Source organism: Chanos chanos, chromosome 8 (genome assembly GCF_902362185.1).
Source record: "Chanos chanos chromosome 8, fChaCha1.1, whole genome shotgun sequence".
NCBI classification, from domain to species: Eukaryota; Metazoa; Chordata; class Actinopteri; order Gonorynchiformes; family Chanidae; genus Chanos; species Chanos chanos.
The window spans coordinates 37,580,113-37,603,525 of NC_044502.1; the positions used below are offsets into that span (position 1 = coordinate 37,580,113).

Genomic DNA, 23,413 nt, shown 5'->3' on the forward strand with positions numbered 1-23,413 from the left:
ACTGGGCAATGAACTCCTCAAAGCTAGCTAGCAGAAGAATTCTACAAAGCATTGCGTGGACACCATTAAGCGTTCCAATGCCCACAACCCCAGGCAACCGACGATGATGGCTTTTTTTTCTCCTGGTCCCCACAGATCCCCATGTCAGTGACTGCAGGTCAGTGGTGGCTTTATTTCCAATGGGCATAATAAGGAGTAACAAAACGTACAGAGCGCGGTGTTCAGAAATAGGGAAAAGAAAACTAACATGACATGAGTTTCACACAAAACAATGCAAGACAAAGAAACAGGAAAAACCAAGGAGTATAAATACACAGCTAAATGAGGGAAACTAACTGAAAGCAGGTAAAGTGAATGAACTTAACAGAGCTAAACCAACAGAACCCAAACCAAGGAACCATGAAGTAAATAAAAACTTAAACCACTATTGACCGCTACTATTGACCCAATCAATGGTTTTACAAAAGGTAAGGGATCTGTGGGAGTGATACTATTTTCAGATAGCAGTGTAGGGTCGATTTAATTCTACTTATGTCCTAGATTTGGCTGTACAGATCTGTTCATGATGTCACAGTTCTCAAACAGACAGTTTGGGGGAAAAAACTCACAATTTTCTGAAGACTGATTCCAACAGGAAAACCAAAACGGAGACTCCCACCACTGTAATGGGAAACTTTCAACAACAACAACAACAACAGTCTCAAGTTTGCTGCTGGTTGTAGTCGTAAACAAAGTCATAATTACTTGGTTCCTTGGGGACAGGGGGTGGTGCTTCGGGAATCTGAATGTTTTCAAGGTCCAAGAGTCGAAGTTTCATCTCCATGGTAACTAGAGTGTCCAGGTCTGACCTCGTTAGGTCACTTGTCATCTCCTTACCCAAAAGAGCGTTCAGGCCATCCGTCCAGATGCAGTACTTTGTGAATAGAAAAAAAGCTCACTGTTGTGAACTATATGCAGTTGTGAACTATTTGCTCTCAGCAATGGTGAAACATAAACAACAAGCACATAAAGCTACACAAGCATCATAATAATAAGATTAGTGCAATAATTGATTGGAAATGCTTACCTCATGTTTGTCTGGAGCGATGAAGTTTAAATATTCATCTGATTCATACAGGACAGAGAGGCCAACTCGAGAACCTCCTGGAATGAATTTGAGCATTCATTTATGAATACCAATGCATGTCAGGCCTTTGTACCTGACCCCAGTCCTCTCCCACTGTTTTCATTATCACATCCCTTGTGGAGTTTGGGCACAGCAGATGGCATATCTGCCACAATGTTCACCAAAGTCATTCACGAGTAGTGCGAACAATATGTTCGTCAAACTTATAAGCTTTTTTTTTAACGGTCATTTTAGGACGATGCTGTTCTAAAGGTTCATGAGTTCATTGCTGTTTGTATATTTTCCTTAACCGTTAGTATACTGTATATTAGTATATAGTTGTTTTTTTACCCATAGCCTTTCCCCTAATGATATTATATATTTAATGAACTTAGTGAATTACTATTTCAGTTACATAGTAATTCATGAATGTCTTTGGATTGTTCTTTTTTTAAGACACTTGAATCATGGCCTAAATTCTCCTGAAGGTTCAGTAACCTACATAAGCAGTAATTTGCAAAGTCATGCTATGCTTCACCTTGTTCTGCTTAAGTGTCCCTGTAGGAGCCAGATTTAAGTTTGAACTGGTTCCCTTTGAACTGATTTTTTCTTTGCTTAGATTCATTGGCCTTTGGCTTGAGACTTTTATTTTGACATTTGCCACAGGTTACCTGATCAGTTAAGATGTTGTCTTCCATGTGCCCAGGTAGAGTCTCATTGTTTAGACAACGGAAGATGCTGGTGACCAATAGTTTTTTACCGCTTCTACACTTCTGCATTTCTGCACTTCTACGCTTTTATAAGTTTAGTCTCATTTTCCATTTAGAAAGCTTTATACTTTTGGTAACTAACACTTCAGAGAGCCCTTTTTTGATTACTGTGGAATTTCCAAACCTTCAAACAATTTTGCTTTTACCACTGTATTGCCTGCCTGCACACCTGCCTGCTTGCTTGCCTACATATTTGCCTGCCTGCTTGCCTCTCTCCCACCGTTGAACAAAGGTATGATTCACAGCCAAATACAGTGCCCAACACAAGAAAGCGCGTAACAACTAAACAGCATCTACGTTTGTGAATTTTTGGCCACTACAGCTCCTTTCTCCTTCATATGAGGGCAGTCTTTCCCTGTTATCACAGCTTTGATATCTGCTATAGTTACTAAGAGAATTCAGGAGGAGTGACACACATTACTGTTTGCACAAACAAACATTCATCTCAGACATTCATTTTATATTCCATGTGCAACTGATAGTGTTCTCTAACAAAACTTTAAAGACATTCACCATGTTCTGCTCAAAGTAAGACACTATAAATTTTCTACATTACAAAACCAATACATAATTTAGCATGTCTATTCAGAACCTGTTTCTCTGTCAAGTTGGAATTTTGATTGCTAAACTGATCAAATAATATTATGGAATAGTGCTTAATCCACTCATTAAATGCATATTGATTATTGCACCTTTTTCACTTTTGAGTCATCATAGTACATAAAGTACATAAATGAATAATATGTTCTTTTGCAAGCTGTGACCTGAGAAATGCTTTAGATGAACACAGCCATCATTATGAACCTGCTCTTGCTTATGTGGCTGCGTTCATTTGGAACATCTCCATGGGTATAACCATTATGACTATGTCATTTCCTGACAACAGCTCATGAACGGCTTTGCCCCAGCAGCAGAAAGTAAAAAGTACTCCTCCGCATCAGAACCCATCCCATCTGTGGTTGGGGTCATCTCTGTTTGTATATTTGATCCAATACAATATCTAAATGATACAGTATTTCTTTAAGAGATACTCTGGTCTCCCTACCTAAGCCTGCGCTGGCCTACATTTATCAAGATCAGGGCAATACAAATATATTAATGCACCATGTTCTTTTAAGAAGGGTTAAGCATCAGAGCAATGCTTCAGTCTGGCTTGTGCAGTTCATATCATGGATTTTCTTGAAAAAAATTATGTGAAAACTTCTATTAAATACATGGGACCCTGCAAAATCCTATAGCTCTGCTCCAAATATTTTTTTAGTTATGAATGTTTGAAGTTTGGCCCTCGGAGCTAAATTTCATCATCTTTGTGAACAGCCAAGAAACCCTCAGGATAATTTGCAACATGTATTCATGTAAATAGATGTTGCTGAATGTCAGTAATCAAATTGAAAAAATACATTACCCGAACGAAGAATCTTTAACTTTCAAAAACTAATCTCCACTAGTTTTCACTTCCTTGCAACCAAATTTTGAGTCTGTGTAGTTATCATATAGTTTTATCACATCTAGAAGTTATTTGATCCTGCATAGAAAATGGAGTGCTACAAATCTTGCTAAATATAGCTTTGGAGCAGAAAAACACCCTTTTTACGGTATTTTTACCGCATATTTTCCCAAGAAGCATGGGCCAAACTTCACAAATACATGATTTTTTATTTCAAGAAAATCCATGACATGAACTAGAGGGCCTAGGTGAGTTGGTATGGAATGACCCATTGTAAAACTAAGATTTCACGTCAGGCTTTTCATAGATACTCGTACCCAAAAGCAGATTAAGTTCTATAGTTTAATGAAGCAGAGATTGACTTTACAGGTGGCACAAAAGAATGACCAGTCTTACAGGGAAAAAACGCAAAACAAAAAAAACAGAGCTCAAGAACGCTGTCAACCAAAACAAGGAAAAAATCCAAACAAAAGGTTGACTGACTCGATAACAGTCCAAAAGAGAAAGTCCAGGAACAGGTAAAGGACAAACCGAGAAACAGGAGCAGAGGCAGGCGAACAATCTAATACGGCGGGCAGAAATCCAAAATCCAGAAACAGGCAAGGTTCAAACAGGCAGAATACAAAAACAGGACAAAAGGCTGACTGGACACAGTCAAAAGGCTGGGACAGTCTGACAAACTGGGACTAACAGAGCAAGGTGTAAATAGGCTGAGTGATACAAAAACAATGAGGAACAGGTGAGCAAACACAGAAAAAGGTGGGAAATAAACAATGGCAGGAAGTAGATCACAACAGGAGCGGGGTCAGAAGCACATGGAAAACAAAAACAAACAAAAGCACATGGTAAGACAAAACACAGAATGATCAGCAGGAGGCCACAGCGTCACTGACTACATGCAGAGGTACTGACAACTCTTGCCAGAGATATAGAATACAAAGCACTGACAAAGGCTTACCCTGACGCCGCCGCGTGCTGATCTTCCTGAAACATGTCCCCTCAGACAGTCGGTTTAGTCTTTGTTGTTTTATCAGCTTCATGACCTCTGGCTGGATCTTCCCATGCAGCTCCCTAAAGTATATACACACGCATGAGTGTATATTGACAATCGCACAATGCACGTTTCCTGCTATTATTCACGACTGGCACCTACATAGGGCTGTGATTTGAGCTTGATTTTTTGAGTGCCCCTCTAGATCAGGATACATATCTTGACTCATCAATAGTGCCAATGCACTCACAGAAATGTACACAACACGAAATCCCAGCACAGTCTTCTTGGTTCATCCTCTCTTACTTCACTAAGGACAGATGACCTTTGACCTTATTCACTGTGTTTGGCCTCACTGTGACAGACTGGATTATCTGCCCTCTCTTCAGCTTCACCACCTAAAAAGAGGAGACAGAACCACAGTCAGCTTGATTATATACTATGAAAACATCATGCCAGTCTTGCAAAATGCAGTGTAGCTCTTGATGGTGAAAAACAATGTTCTACATTATTCTCATTTTAACAGTACATTCTCTCTGAGAATTTTCAGAAATATCCATTGTATTATTATTACCGTGTCACCGAACCAAAAGTCTGTAAAAATATAGATTTTACACACACCCTTGGCATCCTGTTCACTGCCCCCTTTTAGAGATAAATATATAAACCACTAAATATACCTTTTTTTTTTTTACTTTACTGCCATTAACACACATTAACAGGCAATTAACATTACACAACGAAATCACCTTGAGATTGGGCTTCACTTGACACACATGCACTTATGGATGAAATAACACCATATAGAGGTAGAAGACACACACATCTACCTTTAAATATATCTACAAAACCTGTATATCAAAAACAATAAAGTACAGATTTCCTAACTAAGGTAGTCAATAACTGATGTCCATCTCTTTATAAAAATAGGCAGTTTTAGTTGTAGCCGGGCAGTCAAGTGTTCCATCAAGTAAACCTGTTTAACTTTTTGTAACCATTGAGCAATCATGTGAGGGTTAGGCTTCATCCAATTAATAGTAATAATTTTTCTTGCAACCATCGACAAAATATGCAGGACATAACACAAGTACTTTTTAATATATTTTAGACATATTTGTCCTTCAAGGCAGTTTGTGCAATTATCCTTGGACATTTTCATCAAGTTCTTGTTTCTAAATATGGTGATACAGATCTCACAGGTAAATCTGGGTAGAAGCTTGGCAGACAATGGCAGAGTGAGGCCAAACACAACACCACCTGTTTATGAAATATTCTGTACAATACCTTTACAAAATTATTTCACTCAGTATTGGACAGGTGGAGATGAACAAAGAAGAAAACTGCTTAGAGCTCGATATGTCTTGTAACAAATTATGGACCGTGTTACACAAAGGTTTACAAACTTTCAGTCAGACATTGAACATAACTCAAATGTCTATGAAAAATTTAATTCTTGTTCCAATTGTGTTGTGAATGATATATTAAGAAAATGTGATGCCTCATTAGACCCACATCCACATTCCTAACTCTATGCGGGTACAACGCCATTTACTCTGGTGGTAAAAAGTGAGACGTTTGAGATGTCTTGTAGAGACACTAGAATTCGTATAAAATTCGCTTTACCTCTGGAGAGCTTGCTCATATTTTTGTCCACAAAAGTAATTGTCTATTAGTCTGTCCTGATTCGATTACACTTACTGCTTTTAAAATCTGTTTAAACCTGGTGTGGACTATCATACCATTCTACTCTCCAGTAGTTATATTACAATATCATGCAACAGACACAGCACGGGTATGAACTGTAAATGTTATCTCTAATGCTCAGGAAGCAAAGCTCGTGTGGCTTCATTTACATCCATGGTTCTGAAGCAGTAGACGAGATATTCTTGAGCTTCAAACAACTATGCCCCTGTATGGTTTTAAAATAGAATATCTTTTTTGGGGGATATATATCTGTGCATTATCCTTGTCCTCATATGACACCCGCGTCAGCTTTTGTCCTTTTGTCATTTCACCTGCTTTCAGCCGAACCTAAATCCATGTGATTCTGATTACACATATAGGTAAAAGGTGCTTCACAATAGAAAAAGTGCCATCTCATGGTTGGTGTAACGAGGAATACCAGCCCTATGTGTATTAATCTATAGTTGTAGGGCGTGCCCAGTAGTAGCCCAAAGACACGTGAAACCATAGAGTTTATTAATCTAGGAACGCATCCTAATCGTTCTCCCCCCCGCCCCCGTCCCCTCCAACATAAGCACGTCAGTTTTCTCCTTTTGCTGAGTAAATGCAGACTAATACTGTACTTTAAGGCGGTAAATTTCCTCCTGGCAAGCTTTGGAGACTCATTCCATGCTGCATACAATGCTGCTTTGAGAGCGCTATCTATGTGTGTACACTTCTATGGTCGTGCCCGACGGCCATAGTGCGCACGCAACTTTTTTTTTCTCCAACCAGGATATGAAAGAGCAGGCTCAGTTCTTTCGAGGAACAAGAGAAAGATGGGGAAGGTGCTCGTCATAACAGTTGTTGTTGCTGCGGTCGCTATATTTGTTGGGGAGAGAGCAGTCAATTTTAGGTAGGTCAAGACTGCCTGTAACCAGTAGGTGATTTGTTATTTTTTAACGGGGGAGGCACTACTGGCACTACTGTATAGTGTATAAAGGGCATGGCAGGTTAACAAGGGTGATGCATTTTAAGTGGGATACTTTTAGTTATTTTGCTAACAAGGGGGATGGCATCCCCCTTCATCCTCCTACAAACTGCCTACTGCCTATAACCACTTTGCATGGTATTAACAAAGCATGCAATACTGTAGCTCTGTAGTGAAGTTCAGAAATAGTGGCTTTATATGCTAACTTTCAAACTTTTTTATTCTGTACTGTAATCAACTTTCAATGCCATTTCCCCCTTATGTCATGTTAATATTAGCAGTGTAATGTTATATCAGTTTCCGCTCACAGACGTCAGTTTTGTGCCTCGCCAATGGTCATTAGAACAGATTCCACTTCATTACAAGATTTAATAATACGTTGAATCTGAGGGAAACCGCGTCAACGGTTTCTGTCTGTTAGATCATCGTGATAGAACTCTTTGTTGTATCAATACACAGGAAGAGAGCTCTTGCCAGCAGAGAAATCAATCTAAACCATCTTCCCAACTGTCAGTTGATCAAGGGAATTGGTATGTATAGCCGAGCAAGGGAGGGAATCATGATTCTGTGTAATCTTGCATTTTACATATTCAGAGATGATTTAACCTTCACAGCATTTTCACTGGGTTGGGAATGAAGAGACAAGACTTTACTGTGATTAGATTTTCTTTCCATAAAAAGTATGATCTTTTGCTTTTCAGTGATTTTTTATATTTTGATTGTCAACAGAATATGGAGCAGAGGACATTACTAGGCTCCCAGATGGACGGGCAATCATGAGCACAGTAATTTATACTTTTTCACAGTAATTTATAGTTTTTCATATATATATGTGTGTGTGTGTGTGTGTGTGTGGGGGGGGGGGGGGGGGGGGGGGGTGTATTGCGAATTTATGTGGAGACCTACTAAATCACTGACACACTCCTTCAAATCTGCAGGGTCTAAAACTTGAAGGTGTACCAGTCTTTTCCCAAGATCCAGGGAAAATGTACATTCTTGATCCTGAAGACACAAGGCTGAAACCTGTGGAACTCCGAATTGGAAGAGGCTTTGATGTTGATTCCTTTAATCCCCATGGCATCAGTGTATATGCTGATGAGAATGGTACAGAGTTGGCTGATATGATTTATGTGTGTTCATGTAAAGATTTTAGTCAGGTATTTCAAGTATAAGATTATGCTTGATTATGACCATCCAAAATTTTGTCTTTAATTTCATACCTGTAATTATCCAGATTAATTTGACAGCATATGTTGTAGGGCTGTAGGAGGAAGAGGTGTGGGTAGCACTGATGCAATAGCTTGTAATTTTCAGCCAGTCACAACATGGTAGCCAAATGTAAACCTTTTTGTTGACATAATCCAACACATGTTCTAAGTAGAACGTCTTCATTTTGCACTATTCAAACAGATGGATCTGTATATGTGTTTGTCGTCAATCATCCCAACCTCAAAAGCCAGCTGGAGATCTTCAAATTTATGGAGGATGAAGACGCTCTTGTGTACCTGAAAACCATTAAACACGAACTTCTCCACAGGTATGCTGAATCCATTTTGTGTGCTCCAGCGCATGGTATGCTTATAAAAGTAAAAGTAGTAAATAAACTTAGACCTGAATATTTAAGATCTTGACATCTTCTGATTTCATTTTTGAGTGATTGCACTCAAAACACATTTGCAAAGTTGAAAACAATGTGAACAGGGTAAAATCACATGTTTGCCTGGTTTGGTCATGATTTCATTACATTCAGTGAGTTGCCATTAGAAGCTGTGTGTAATCAACCTCCTTTTGAGCTGGGAGCGGTTGGAGAAGAGCCTCGCTTCAATTTGATCAGTTTTTACATGTTTACAGAACAATATCACATTGTCTTTACTTTGATACATTCCTGTGTCTTAGGACATTTTGAATTTATAGGTGCTATGCATGTGTGAAATAACATAATTCAGAATTTTCATAATATAAATCATTCTCATGTTTTTCAGCTTGAATGACATTGTTGCTGTTGGACCAGAAAGCTTTTACGCCACAAATGATCAGTACTTCACATACTCATTTTTGAAAACTTTAGCAGTTCTCTTCACTATACCCTTGTCTAACGTAGTGTACTACAGCCCCAAGGAAGTGAAGATAGTAGCTGATGGCTTTTACTTTACTAATGGCATCAACATATCACCTGACAAAAGGTTAGTTCCCAGTTCTATTTTATATTTTGATGACTTCTGAGTTGATGATTTTCAATTTATAAGCTTATTTAGGAGGCCAGTACTACAAAAAAAGGAATATGTGACTGTCATTGTCCCCATTTCTCCTTTAGACATATATATGTGGCAGATATAATTGGTCACAATGTTCATGTCTTGGAGAGGAAAAGCAACAATAACTTGGTGCCATTAAAGGTTTGATATTTAATTTATGATACCACTGCTTCTTGTCTTTGTATTATTATTCTTCGCTAAAGCATTATTATTCATTCGTGTAACTTATATTAAAGAGAAACTAAACATATCTAGTTGAAATTATTATCTAGATTGAAAACGTAATGTTTTTTTCCAAAAATGTCTTAATGCTGTCAAGGGTGGATCTGCATATGATACTGTAAAGGACATCAAACAAACCAAGACAAAAAGTGAAGTTTCTTTATTTTTCTCTCTCTTCTCTGGGAATTGAACTCATTCTGTTATGTCTTCTTTAACATGCAGTTTATAAGTAAGCTTTTCACTTTTCTCCCCAATCAGGTTGTGGAGGTTGGTACTCTTCCTGATAACATTGAAGTTGAGCCAGAAACAGGTGACTTATGGTTGGGCTGCTTTCCCAATGGCTGGAAAGCATTTGTGAATGATCCAGAAGACCCAGCAGGATCAGAGGTCTGTGCAATTCTGCTGAAACTCTGGACTGTTATATATATATATATGTGGTTTCTTGACTGCATGTTCTGTGTGTGGAGAGAACTTTTACAGGCGTTTTGAAGCAATACAGATTTTGAAACTGCTCCAGCACTGCTTTCAAATGCCTTCCTCAAAATACAGTTGTAGTTAAAGTGTAGAACTCATGCATATTTGTCTACTGAAACTCTTTGTGGCTACTGTTTGATTACTTAGAATGTCGGATATAGTGGATGTTAACAGTATTGTTGCATAATATTGTCACATTTCTGTTATTTAGGTTATTCGGATTCAGAACATCCACTCTGACAAGCCAGTTGTGACCCAGGTGTATGCTGATGATGGTAAGGTGCTCATTGGGTCAACAGTGGCAACTCGCTTTGGTGGAAAGCTTCTCATTGGAACCAATTATCACAGAGCTCTTTGCTGCGACCTGCCATAGGATGCTGTCCCAAACACAAGCACATGACGAGGATAATCATGTTCTTCCATTCCTTGATGAACACTGGCAATTAAAGGCATCTCAGCTTTGGAGGCCCTGATCATTCAAACCACCACATAATCTCTATTCTGATTAAATATTTAGCACTTTGCAATTAAAATCTTTCAACACTTGTTTTCACCAAAGCCTAACAATATACTGTTCAAGGTTCTGTCCAAACACACTTGAAAAAAACCCCAACAGTAAACACAAAAGAAATCGACTCATCTGGACATTTAACAGGGATCATTTACTGAATGCGACTGGTTTCAGTCAAAACGTGTGAATGAAAACTGATACCATAATTGATTCCTTGAATCCTGATCTTAGTCTAACACTGGTTATGAGACTTGTCTCAAAACTGAAATGCAAAAATAAGTTATGCATTGTGTGCATGATTGAACTACTCTTTACTTTAAATAGATGGTTTATTCTTATACTGTAGTGAAACTGATTAAAGTTATGATTTATATTCTTTACTTTGGCGGCAACTTTTCATATGACACTTTGATAAATATGTATTCTGTCTCACTTTTGCCCATTCCCTGGTGTTCATAGGACAAGGACAATTGAGAGATGTTATCTTTTCTGAAGATATATTCTTTTATTATTAAGGTACATTGGTATGCCTGACATTTGTATTGAATATGGTGGTGGGGAGGCAGCTCGTCCTAGCAAGAAATTCTTTTTTACTCCAAAGTTGTCTGTAATATGTATGATTTTGTATGTTTATAAAATTTTGATCCAAAACTGTGGTAAACCTGTAGCTTTTATGTTTTCCTTACGCTGATAAACACAACGACCCAACCCTCTGCGCGCACTAGTCACACCATGGCCACGCAAACGTAACATTTGCACGAGATTGATAGTGGGGTTAACGTTGGGCGTAATCTTTAAACGTCACTTTCCAGATTAGTCATTACTTCAGTAACAATTTGTCCAGTGTCTACTGACATGGGGAAATTGCTGGTCCTATCACTATTCATTCTTGTCCTTGCAGTCTTTATTGGAGAGCGATACGTAAAATTAAAGTAAGTTTGGTTGTTTTTGCAACTTCTCGCATACCTACGAGTTGGTTGGACTGCACTCCTCTAAATCGCCTGCATTTACTAGTAGAATGCATTGCTGTTTTTCACATTATGTTTCCGGTGTTGGAAAAAACGGACGATATGAACACACTGAAAAGCAATTATTTCTCTGTATGTTTGAACGTTGTGCAATATTGTTTTCGACACAAATTCTTGCACAGGCTGTACTACAATGTCCCAGTGTTAGCACGTATCTTTGCATGTGTTACGTTGTTTGGTGCCAAGTGCTAAATCTGGTTCGGTGGCAGTGACAGGGATACTTCAGTGAATTCCGTTTCCACAGGCACTTAAGTCTTGCCACTAGAGAAGTTAATCGGAAAGATCTTCCCAACTGCCGGCCACTTCAGGGCATAGGTAAGTCAGAATATTGCTCCTTTATGGCTTTGCATGGGCACTGTACGATGGCGCAACAAATGAACTAAGCACGAAAGATTGTGACTTCAAGATTCAGCTTTTCAGACATGGGTTCTAGTTCGTTCACTACTGAACTGTGAATTTGGAGCTAAACGTACGTATTTATCCATTCTCTATCTGTGCTAGACAGTCGTGAACATGTTGTTGACAGTAGTCATCACGTGCACTGTGGTTTTCTTTAATCAACCATAGCTCTCTGAACTTTGAGCACTGGTGGTGTGTGTGTGTGTGTGTGTGTGTGTGTGTGTTTTTAAGCAATGATCACGAATGTCTCATGGAAAGTTATTCTTTTGCTTGGACAGACTATGGAGCGGAGGATATCACTGTACTTAAGGATGGACTGGCCTTCTTAAGCACTGTATGTTGTTGTGTGTCTTGGCTCATTAATTTTTTAAAAAAACTACCAAGCTTTAAATATGTAATAAACTATTATTGCAGCACAAAATGTTATACGCAATACTTTCAGTCACAAAGTGTCTTTTTTTTTTTTTAATCATTGTGTGTGATTGTTATAAACCACAGGGCTTGAAGTATCCAGGTTTGCCATCCTATTCCGATGATCCAGGAAAGATCTATACTGTGGATCTACTGGAGCCTGGTTTGAATCCTGTGGAGCTACGCATTGATGGAGAGTTTGACCGTTCTTCTTTCAATCCACATGGGATCAGCGTGTACACAGACAAAAAGGGTATTATTATTTTCTTATGATTTGGCATGTGCATTTCTCCAAAATGATACTGTAGCAGCTCTATGACGTTTCTCAGATCAAAAGTTGCAAGTCAGATGAAATATGCAGAACTAAGACTTGAAATTCTTCAACTGTAGAGCTAATACTAAGTATGGATTACTTTTGGTTTAAGGACCATATAGTGTTGAACTCTTTGTAATCTAGAGGATTTATAATCACATGTTCTTTATCAGGTCTTTGGAATAAAAGTCTTTTGAGAATACTGGCTATTCCAGAGCCAACTGGTTGATCATAAACACATTAGACTTATAAATTATACAGACAGTATTTGGCAGTATGTCAGTTTGTTTAATGTTGAACAGGAAGACGGTATGGTTGATCATGACAATTCTGAATATAGCTGTTGTCTGATGTTCTGTTTCAGATGGCTCCATTTACTTATTTGTTGTAAATCATCCCGAATACAAAAGTCAGATCGAGATTTTTAAGTTTCATGAGCAGGAAAATGCCATTGTTCATAAGAAAACCATTAAACATGATCTCCTCCACAGGTATGTCTAACTTATGCCATCATTTTGACATGAAACAAAGTATTTCCTGCCATAGGACGCTGTAATGCCTGTTGATGTTTTTTTTTCCTTTCTTCTCTATCAGTGTAAATGATATAGTGGCAGTAGGCACTGAGAGTTTCTACGCCACAAATGACCACTACTTCTCCAATGATATGCTGAAACTTGCGGAAACCCTGCTCACCCTGCCCTGGTGTAATGTAGTTTACTACAGCCCAGAGGAAGTGAAGGTAGTGGCTCAAGGCTTCTATTCAGCCAATGGCATCAACATCTCGCCTGATAAAAGGTCAGTATCTAACTGAATTCAGGTCTACAGCATTTCCTATTAGCTGAGTAGTAATTTGTCAATCAATTAGTTAAAGTCATCTAATAATGTTTAATATTCCGCAACGTTAATACGACGTTGTGCGCCGTATATTCCTCAGCAGTTCATACAATGGCAGTTAATTAGTCGCTCTGTTTGCAGGCACATATATGTATCTGATATTTTGTATCATAAGATTGTTGTCATGGAGATAGGAGAAAGTTCTACACTGACACATGTTAAGGTGAGTTCATTTTAATGAGAATGCACCATATCTAAGTGAGAGGCAATCCTCTGATTGATTGCAGTGTGTGTTGTCATTATTACATTATATTTATCCAGTTAAGAGAGCTCATGGAAGATTTTTCTCAGTCTGAAACATTCAAATATCCAAATACCAAGGCAAAATATGGGCAGATTTAGATAATGCGTATGTAAGTTAAGAGAACATATATCCCTATGTCTTCATTTTTTGTGAGTTGATGAAAATCAGACATTATATTGAATGTTCATGTCATATATGTTAATGATTGCAAATCAGGAAGTTGGAGTGGGATCTCTGTGTGACAACATTGAAGTTGACTATGAAACAGGGGACCTGTGGCTGGGCTGTCACCCAAATGCGGCCAAGTTCATGGCAGGTGATCCCAAAGATCCCCCAGGATCTGAGGTATTGATCTGTAAAATATTGTAATCATTTGCCAGTTTATTATATTGTTAAGTGAACAGGTTGTGAAACCTGTACTGTACAAGATGAGCTTAATGTTCAGTATTTAGCTTATTTACTCATCATCCATCAAAGACTCAGCATTAAAATTTCCTTTTATGTTATTTCACATTAGGTTATTCGCATTCAAAATATCCACTCGGAGAAGCCAGCTGTAACCCAGGTGTATGCTGATGACGGCAGAGTGATCATTGGATCCTCCGTGGCAGCTCCCTATGGAGGAAAGCTTCTCATTGGAAGTGTCTATCACAAAGCCTTATGCTGTGACCTGAAGTAGCTCATCTCAGCCATAACTGATCCAAATCTGAGCTGATGTCATATTTGAGCAATATTCATATCGTGTCCTCTTAATGTCGTTTCTCAGTGACCCTCGTAAAGCAGTGAGCTGGAACTGTTAAAAAAAATAGACAACTGTATAATAAACAAATTTTGTAAATCAAAATATTCTACCTACAAAGGACAAAACTCTGGTGTTAATTGTGGTATAATTAGAGCTGTTAACATAGTCAGAGTTTATAGGAAATTTATCTTAATGCAGACCATTTTCAGCTGTCATTGCAAAAAAAAAAAAAGAAAAACTTCCTCTGGAGTTATGGAGTGGTTCCCTAAGTTTTAATCCCCTGACTGTGATACAGATTATTACTGGTTATCATCAGATTGTTAAACAGATTATTGTTGGTTATCATCAGAAGACTACTATTATACTGAACAGCACTAGAGTCTCACCAGACTAGTACCTCTTTCTGAAAAGAATGAAAGTATGAATGAATAAAAGAATAAAAAAGTTGCTGTATTACTACTACAGCTAATACTATGATGACCACCTTGACCACTGGTAGTTATTCTTTTTTTAGGCCAAAGAGGTAAACATGGACTCGGTCACACTTTGGGAACACTTAGTAAATGACCACTAGATGGAGATGTCTTTCTTTCAGACTACAGGAAATGAACAGGTGCAGAAAGAAGAAAACGAAAGAACAAAGACAAACCTGAGATACAAACCTGGGATGTCACTATTTGACGCCCACAGGTCAAAGTTTGCTCGGAGTCTCAAGTCTCATTTACAATGTGACCTTATACTGTGTTGCTATGTCATCTCTCAATTGTCTTCCCACAGCTCAGAATTAAGGTGACCCGTTCTTTTTATAACAAACAGATTCTAAATTACAATGGCTTATTTGTCCTCCCAAAGCTGACGTCTTTGTTTACACGAAGTTTAACAACTGACAGGAAGCCCTTAGCTCCTTCCCGCATGGCGGTGCCTAGTCAGACCGAGGCCTGTGTTAATATATAGATAGTGTGTGTACCTACAGTGTACATGGAGTCAACCTGGAGAGGATTGGTACTGTGGTCTTGTGTCTAGCTATGTGAGGACAGGCTGATACACTTAGCTGCTGCTTTTGTAATCCACAGGCTCGGTGAGTGAGCAGATTTAAGCATGGAGACATATTTAGGACAAAGAGGGAAATGAATCATGAGAAATAAAATCAGACATGTTCTAAAAGAGTCTCATGTCCTGCTTGGACATGTCAGAGCTCCTCATCTAACCTTCACTCAGCCGTGTAGCTGCACTCCCAGCAGAGCATAATGTTTTAAACATGCATACACAGTCTTTTCTAATGGTCTAGATGCATTGTATATCAGTTATATATATATATTCTGGTGTCTTGTCTCATCGGAAAGACTTCGTACAAACTCTTTTAGAGCAGAATTCATCAGTGAAAAACAGCTTGTCTTATTAATGTAACAGTGGTTTTAATGAAATGAAACGTACATAATATTTATTGTAGTGCCATTTCAAACACAATTTTATGTTTAGATTTAAAATGTACAGAAGTGGTAGAAGTCGTTTATATGTTTAAATCAAGACCCACAAGTACTGTGTAAACCATATGCATCACAGAATTTTATAGCTGGAAGAACTGAGAAATTGAAGCATCACATTGCTCAGTTAATGAGTTTACAAAAGGTAAGGGATCTGTGGGAGTGATACTATTTTCAGATAGCAGTGGAGGGTCTATTTAGTTCTATGTATGTTCTAGATTTGGCTGTACAGATCTGTTCATGAGTTCTCAAACAGACAGTTTGGGGGGAAAAAAACTGACAATTTTTTGAAGACTGATTCATACAGGAAAATCAAAACGGAGACTCCCACCACAACAACAACAACAGTCTCAAGTTTGCTGCTGGTTGTAGTCGTAAACAAAGTCATAATTACTTGGTTCCTTGGGGACAGGGGGTGGTGCTTCGGGAATCTGAATGTTTTCAAGGTCCAAGAGTCGAAGTTTCATCTCCATGGTAACTAGAGTGTCCAGGTCTGACCTCGTTAGGTCACTTGTCATCTCCTTACCCAAAAGAGCGTTCAGGCCATCCGTCCAGATGCAGTACTTTGTGAATAGAAAAAAAGCTCACTGTCGTGAACTATATGCAGTTGTGAACTATTTGCTCTCAGCAATGGTGAAACATAAACAACAAGCACATAAAGCTACACAAGCATCATAATAATAAGATTAGTGCAATAATTGATTGGGAATGCTTACCTCATGTTTGTCTGGAGCGATGAAGTTTAAATATTCATCTGATTCATACAGGACAGAGAAGGCCAACTCGAGAACTTCCTGGAACGAATTTGAGCATTCATTAATGAATACCAACGCATGTCAGGCCTTTGTACCTGACCCCAGTCCTCTCCCACTGTTTTCATTATCACATCCCTTGTGGAGTTTGGGCACAGCAGATGGCATATCTGCCACAATGTTCACCAAAGTCATTCGCGAGTAGTGCGAACAATATGTTCGTCAAACTTATAAGCTTTTTTTTTAACGGTCATTCTAGGACGATGCTGTTCTACAGGTTCATGAGTTCATCGCTTTTTGTATATTTTCCTTAACCGTTAGTATATAGTATATTAGTATATAGTTTTTTTTTACCCATAGCCTTTCTCCTAATGGTACTATATATTTAATGAAGAAAAACAACAAAGTGCTCAGGATTACTTAGTGATTATTCCTCCGATTTCACAGCCCAGTATAGCACAGATTGCATCACAGTTCAGTTATGTGATCAAGCTAATTCCTGAAGTGTTGAATGTGTGTTTTGCTGTTGCACTACTCATGCCCTGTTCTCATGCCCTGTGTTTGCTGTGCTGGGTGACTCATGCCATCTCTGTTGTGGATGGCACATATTGCCCTTGTTTCTGAGTAACCTTGTCAAAAACTAACAAAGGTGAGAGCCACGGGATGTTGGCTGACTCTGACCTGTGCGTGTGTGTGTGTGTGTTTGCGTGTGTATGTATGTATGTGTGTGCTTCCATGTACATGCGTACACAGAGTGACAAAAGTGTTGTCTTTGATTTTGTACCTATATGTCAGTTACATAGTAATTCATGAATGTCTCTGGATTGTTCTGGGGTTTTTTTAAGACACTTGAATCATGGCCTAAGTTCTCCTGAAGGTTCAGTAACCTAAAAAAGCAGTAATTTGCGAAGTCATGCCGTGCTTCACCTTGTTCTGCTTAAGTGCTCCTTTCTCCTTCATATGAGGGCAGTCTTTCCCTGTTACCACAGCTTTGATATCTGCTACAGTTACTAAGAAAATTCAGGAGGAGTGACACACATTACTGTTTGCATGAACAAACATTCATCTCAAACATTCATTTTATATTCCATGTGCAACTGATAGTGTTCTCTAACAAAACTTTAAAGACAATTCAGTCACCATGTTCTGCTTAAAGTGAGATACTACTAATTTTCTACGTTACACAGCCAATATATAATTTAGCATGTCTATTCAGAACCTGTTTCTCTATCAAGTTGGAATTTTGATTGATAAACTGATCCAATAATATTATGGAATAATGCTTAATCTACTTAATGTACTGTAGGCTTACTACTAAAGAGACATACACTTCTCCTGAAGGGAGTCATGAGGGATTTGTCCTTGTGGGAACTCCTCTATATCTCCATAGTGGAGCAGTTTGTGGTTCGGTGACAGACGACAATACCAGAACTTGTCTGCAGAGAGAAAGAGCACATTAATGCATTGTCAGAATCAGGGCACCAAGAATTATTCATAATCTTTCAGGCTCTTTAATCTTGAGTATTATCTATTCATATGTCATCAAGGGAGAGCAATAAAATATGTTTTTGAATTTAATTAACAGCACAAATTTTTTAACCAAATCTACATATCAGCCCTCTTCTTTAGTGCTGTGTTTTTGATTCATTAAACGCATATTGATTATTGCACCTTTTTCACTTTTGAGTTGTCAAAGTACGTAAATGAATAATATGTTCTTTTGCAAGCTGTGACCTGAGAAATGCTTTAGATGAACACAGCCATCGCTATGAACCTGCTCTTGCTTACATGGCTGCGTTCATTTGGACATCTCCATGGGTATAACCATTATGACTATGTCATTTCCTGACAACAGCTCATGAACGGCTTTGCCCCAGCAGCAGAAAGTAAAAAGTACTCCTCCGCATCAGAACCCATCCCATCTGTGGTTGGGGTCATCTCTGTATTTTTGATCCAATACAATATCCTAATGATACAGAATTTCTTTAAGAGATACACTGGTCTCCCTACCTAAGCCTGGACTGGCCTACATTTATCAAGATCAGGGCAATGCAAATATATTAATGCATTGTAAACCCAACCGTGCACTTTTAAGAAGGGTTAAGTGTTTTTTTTTTCTGTCAACAATACTTCATCAGCAGATTTTACAGTTAAATTTTGACCCTGATGAAAAATGTTTGCTTGGTTTAGATCAAATGCAACCAATGACCATTTGTGGTCATATGCACCAGTATTAAGAATAAGGTAACTCCTGATTCATAAACAACACATAATGCAGTCTGGCTTGGGAAGTTTGTACAGACAAGCTGCTGACTGTATGTAAACCTGAGATTTCGACACTCACGTCAGAGATATAGAATACAGAGCACTGACAAAGGCTTACCCTGACGCCGCCGAGTGCTGATCTTCCTGAAACATGTCCCTTCACACAGTCGGTTTAGTCTTTGTTGTTTTATCAGCTCCATGACCTCTGGTTGGATCTTCTCACGCAGCTCCCTAAAGTATATACACACGCACGCGTGTATATCGGCAACTGCACAATGCATGTTTCCTGCTATTATTCATAACTGGCACCTGCATAGGGCTGTGATTTGAGCTTAAGGGATTTTTTGAGCGCCCCTCTGGATCAGGATACATATCCTGACTCATCAACAGTGCCAATGCACTCACAGAAATGTACACAACACGAAAATCCCAGCACAGAGTGTACTTACAAGATGGGGCGAGATTTAGAGTCTTCTTGGTTCATCCTCTCTTACTTCACTAAGGATAGATGACCTTTGACCTTATTCACTGCGTTTGGCCTCACTGTGACAGACTGGATTATCTGCCCTCTCTTCAGCTTCACCACCTAAAAAGAGGAGATAGAACCACAGTCAGCTTGATTATATACTATGAAAACATCATGCCAGTCTTGCAAAATGCAGTGTAGCTCTTGATGGTGAAAAACAATGTTCTACGTTATTCTCATTTTAACAGTACATTCTCTCTGAGAATTTTCAGAAATATACATTGTATTATTATTACTGTGTCACTGAACCAAAAGAATGTAAAAGTATAGATTTTTGTCTGGTACCTCAGTATTTTTTTCTGTGTTGATATAATACATTCCTGAGTGCATTTTTTTTTTGGTTTGTTAAGACATTTAATATTTGCTGTTCAACATGACAGTGTTAGGGGAAATACACAGAAATGATTCATATCTCTCATACACACCCTTGGCATCCTGTTCACTGCCCCCCTTTCGAGGGGAAGCCTCAGGGGGTAAGGGATGGTCTGGTTTGAGACCTTCACTGGCACTGGGGATTTGCGGGTTCTCTGAATTCAAGCCACTGTCATACTAATCTTGGAAATTGCTGTGATGGCATGTCAGTGCCCAAGGATAAACGTGGTGACAGGGCTGGCATGAGAGACTAAGGCTGCAGATCCAACAGTAACAGGCAACGACTTCCAAAACACGCTGGAGTCAATGCAGTTCAAATGGTCCACTCATATCTGTTCCATCAGAGCTGAGTATGAGATTGGACAGCCTTAGGGAGACAAGACGCCATCACGCTTTTGAATAAGTTAAAAAGGATCACCGAATTCTCCTATGACATAAGGCAGCCGTTATTTTAGGACAGTGGGTAAACTTATTTTGGGTTCATTGGATATACTGTTGTGGAACAGCGTCTTTTGCATAATATGCACTAAGTTAAAAGCAATACGAGTGCTGACGTTTCACATTTTGTCCGACAAATCCTACCGCGAAAGAAGGCAAAGTGCATCAGTCAAAATCACGTTGTGTTTATGAGGAACAGGGAGTTGCGAGAGGCCTTTCTTACAGGTGGCTGTCTGAGTTCTTTAAGAAAACATGCATGTTCTGCTGGCATATCATTAATTTTTCAGTTTCCTGGAATTTTAAATTCACTCAGGCAGAACCCGCTCTCAGATTTGTATGCACTGAGAGATACAGTTGCCCTTTTGCTTCCGCTCTGGTCTAGCTCTTTAAATTAATTTTCACACTTCAGAACTTTCAGAGATATGCTCATCTTCACAAAGATTTTGTTATGACAGTGAACCAAAATACAATACAACATTTTATATTTGTTGAGCTTGACTTTAAGGCGAATATCAGAAATATCAAATAGAGACATGGTCCATGTAAGGATTTTTTTTTTTTTTTTTAAGGAAGGGGTGAATGTGTCAAATGAAAAAGTCCCATTGGTCAGATTTCTTCCCTTTCATAGGGATGTAAAGTGATGTTTTTAATGGCTAGTTTTATGAGAACAGTCATCACCCCAGCTAGAGATATCCACATAGTCTGTCTCTGCATAGCTGCTTCACCCTTCAGCCCTCATCCATCTGAATTCATCAAGGTTTCTCCATGGGCTGCCCTGTTCTCTGGGGAAACACCACAGAAGACAAAGCTTCTCATGGTTTGTAAAGTATCTCTGCGTTTGTCTGCTTCTCACTATCTCCAGTCCTTATCTTCCTTTCTGAGATTTGCGGTTAAATGCTCTGATTTTCTAAGCATACATAGAGCATTCTTTTTTTTTTCCATTTAAGTTTCTGTTTTACAGATTGACCTGACTGCAAAGCATTAGTGTTGATGTGTAGACGAAAAAAAAAGAGCACCATAATGAGTTGCTGATATTGGTCAATACTATGTGTCATCAAGAAATATTGGATTCCATGGTCTCTGTTGTGCCATTAATGCTGTGCTAATAGCTCGTTTTATGAACCCAAGAATTAACAGTATAATTGTTATCATTCCTCCATACACTTGGGAGGAAAGTTCATAGCTTTTGCAAACATGACTTTCTGTCTGCGGTTCTTTCGGTCGGTTCTTTCGGGACAGGATTGCGAGAAGGAATCTGCTGGTTGAATGATTCTGAGAGTAATGTGCGCTAGCCAATCAATCAATATCATGCAGCTCATCCTAGACAGGATCCCCTAGGACTTCTCTGACTGTGAGTGTGGAGCTATTTTAAGCAATCGACATTGTTATTCCCTGTATTCATCCACAAGACATGTCAGAGGAGTCTCACGAAAAGCCATGTCTGATTGCTCTGCAAATAATAATAATAATAATAATAATAATAATAATAAATCTATTGAAGATGTGAGTTAAAACACAAGCGTGGGATAGAACAGATGCACAGTGAGTAAACTACCTTTTGTAAAAAAAACAAAACAAAAAAACATCATTGTTGCTGACCAGGGCTACTAAAATCAGCCTCATTCAGTCTAAGATGTGAACAAAGATGACTTAGAAAAGAAGAGAGTGTACAAATTTAATGGTCCAAGGGTGCAGTATGAAAGATTTATCACGTGGATTAATTCTGCCTTGTTAAATGCATGGCTGACTTTCCATTACACTGATCACCAAGATATAAAGTACGTAGCTTAGGAGTGATTTTTTGTTTTTGGAAATTACATCTCACCTATTTATGTGGTCACACTTCTGGCAAGAAATACAGATTTGAGTTTTATGCATCCATCCATGAGTTATTTCAAACCTTTGACACAACTATTTGGTATATCAGATGTAGACATACTGTATGCATTTACAGACCATTAAGTCAAAACTAGTGATAGATTTGAGGTTGTTTAACAACATGACTCTTCCCATCAAGGTTGCTTCAGTCTACGTGAAGCAAGGGCCCAGATACAAGAGGTTGACACAATTCTAAGCAAAGTAACTGCGATTGGATAACATTATAGCTACCCCCTTCAGTGGCAAAACAAAAGACAATCTTGTCAGAGCAAGAGGATATTCAAAAGGCACGCTAAAAATAGCTCTCTTCAGCCAGCCAGAAGGGGAGGCCGAGAGAGGCATATACACTGTGCTCCTGTACCTGGATTTTTTTTTTTCTCGGCAAAAAATGAAAAACAGAGACTAGACAAGCAGTATGAAGAATGAGGCTCAATACACACACTATTTGTATTGAGTGAACAGTCAAACTCAGGCTACAAAGATGTCCCCGAGTATGACAAAATTTGTGAGAAATGTTTTCTCAAACTATCCATCAGAAAGATGAAATGTGTTTTAAAGTTTTCAGACCTAATATTTCAAGTGATTTCGAGGCCTTGCGTTAGATGGAAATCTGTTTAGTCTGCTTGTGATCATGGGCACAATGGCTTTATGAACACTTATGCACTCAAAAGTTCAAGTACATTTTTAACATGTATTACCTATGAAAGAGAATGCACAAAATGAGAGCAAAGCTGAGGGAAAATTAGATAGACTATTTTGTACAAATCCCTATCAATAATATTGCCTATAGAGAAGCTACAGTATATACAACTGATTTTGACCAATAACAGTGAACCAATTAAACCAATAACACAGTGAGGAGTGTATATGGTATTGCAATGTACCAAAATACACAAAATGCTTATAAAAGCATTATAGCTGAAAAAAAAAGCTTCAAACAATGTGATGCATATATTGGCTAAAATAATGAGAATGTTACAAAATTGCCCATAACATATTCCCATATTAAGATCAGTGAGTTTCTGTTATATTCAGATGGAAGGAATCTTTTGACCAACAAGATTAATTATGTATTCTTTAAAGTCTATGCATTATTTAACGCAGTGTCTTATGTATGTAGTTAGTCACTGAGAAAACTGGCCGTAAGTCATTACTGCAGCGCTAATGTAATTCTGGATGATATGATCCTCCGTGTATTCTTGTGGCAGAGTACTTACATGTTCTCGTTTTAGCAATGTC

General features: G+C 38.5%; 3 protein-coding genes and 1 pseudogene across 3 annotated transcripts; 2 read left to right on the forward strand and 2 right to left on the reverse strand.

Moving 5' to 3' along the window:
- Positions 1–700: 700 nt before the first annotated feature.
- On the reverse strand, positions 701–1,730 carry LOC115819668 (engulfment and cell motility protein 1-like; annotated as a pseudogene).
- Positions 1,731–6,796: 5,066 nt separating this feature from the next.
- LOC115819045 (serum paraoxonase/arylesterase 2) lies at positions 6,797–10,907 on the forward strand. Its single transcript, XM_030782583.1, has 9 exons — positions 6,797–6,891; positions 7,426–7,496; positions 7,696–7,751; positions 7,905–8,070; positions 8,377–8,503; positions 8,949–9,149; positions 9,281–9,362; positions 9,702–9,830; positions 10,129–10,907. Exons 1-9 carry the CDS (start codon positions 6,815–6,817, stop codon positions 10,288–10,290), a joined length of 1,071 nt encoding a protein of 356 aa, XP_030638443.1. The 5' UTR covers positions 6,797–6,814; the 3' UTR covers positions 10,291–10,907.
- Positions 10,908–11,222: 315 nt separating this feature from the next.
- LOC115819043 (serum paraoxonase/arylesterase 2) lies at positions 11,223–14,948 on the forward strand. Its single transcript, XM_030782582.1, has 9 exons — positions 11,223–11,360; positions 11,701–11,771; positions 12,134–12,189; positions 12,354–12,519; positions 12,944–13,070; positions 13,174–13,374; positions 13,555–13,636; positions 13,934–14,062; positions 14,235–14,948. Exons 1-9 carry the CDS (start codon positions 11,284–11,286, stop codon positions 14,394–14,396), a joined length of 1,071 nt encoding a protein of 356 aa, XP_030638442.1. The 5' UTR covers positions 11,223–11,283; the 3' UTR covers positions 14,397–14,948.
- Positions 14,949–16,293: 1,345 nt separating this feature from the next.
- Positions 16,294–19,459, reverse strand: LOC115819669 (engulfment and cell motility protein 1). Its single transcript, XM_030783171.1, has 6 exons — positions 19,410–19,459; positions 19,079–19,191; positions 18,024–18,131; positions 17,623–17,705; positions 16,660–16,737; positions 16,294–16,506 (listed from the first exon to the last, which is right to left on the reverse strand). The coding sequence occupies exons 1-6, from the start codon at positions 19,442–19,444 to the stop codon at positions 16,294–16,296; spliced, it is 630 nt and encodes a 209-aa protein (XP_030639031.1). The 5' UTR covers positions 19,445–19,459.
- Between the last annotated feature and the right edge of the window lie 3,954 nt (positions 19,460–23,413).

Excerpts from the sequence above, each read along its gene's own strand:
- LOC115819045 (XM_030782583.1), top strand. The coding sequence starts at position 6,815 with ATGGGGAAGGTGCTCGTCATAACAGTTGTTGTTGCTGCGGTCGCTATA. Across the intron at positions 7,752-7,904 it reads GACGGGCAATCATGAGCACA|GGTCTAAAACTTGAAGGTGT; the intron begins GTAATTTATACT and ends TCAAATCTGCAG. Across the intron at positions 9,150-9,280 it reads AACATATCACCTGACAAAAG|ACATATATATGTGGCAGATA; the intron begins GTTAGTTCCCAG and ends TTTCTCCTTTAG.
- LOC115819043 (XM_030782582.1), top strand. The coding sequence starts at position 11,284 with ATGGGGAAATTGCTGGTCCTATCACTATTCATTCTTGTCCTTGCAGTC. Across the intron at positions 12,520-12,943 it reads CGTGTACACAGACAAAAAGG|ATGGCTCCATTTACTTATTT; the intron begins GTATTATTATTT and ends GTTCTGTTTCAG. Across the intron at positions 13,375-13,554 it reads AACATCTCGCCTGATAAAAG|GCACATATATGTATCTGATA; the intron begins GTCAGTATCTAA and ends CTCTGTTTGCAG.
- LOC115819669 (XM_030783171.1), bottom strand. The coding sequence starts at position 19,444 with ATGAACCAAGAAGACTCTAAATCTCGCCCCATCTT. Across the intron at positions 19,192-19,409 it reads TCTAAATCTCGCCCCATCTT|GGAGCTGCGTGAGAAGATCC; the intron begins GTAAGTACACTC and ends TATATACTTTAG. Across the intron at positions 17,706-18,023 it reads TGACTCCCTTCAGGAGAAGT|TAACTGTAGCAGATATCAAA; the intron begins GTATGTCTCTTT and ends GAATTTTCTTAG.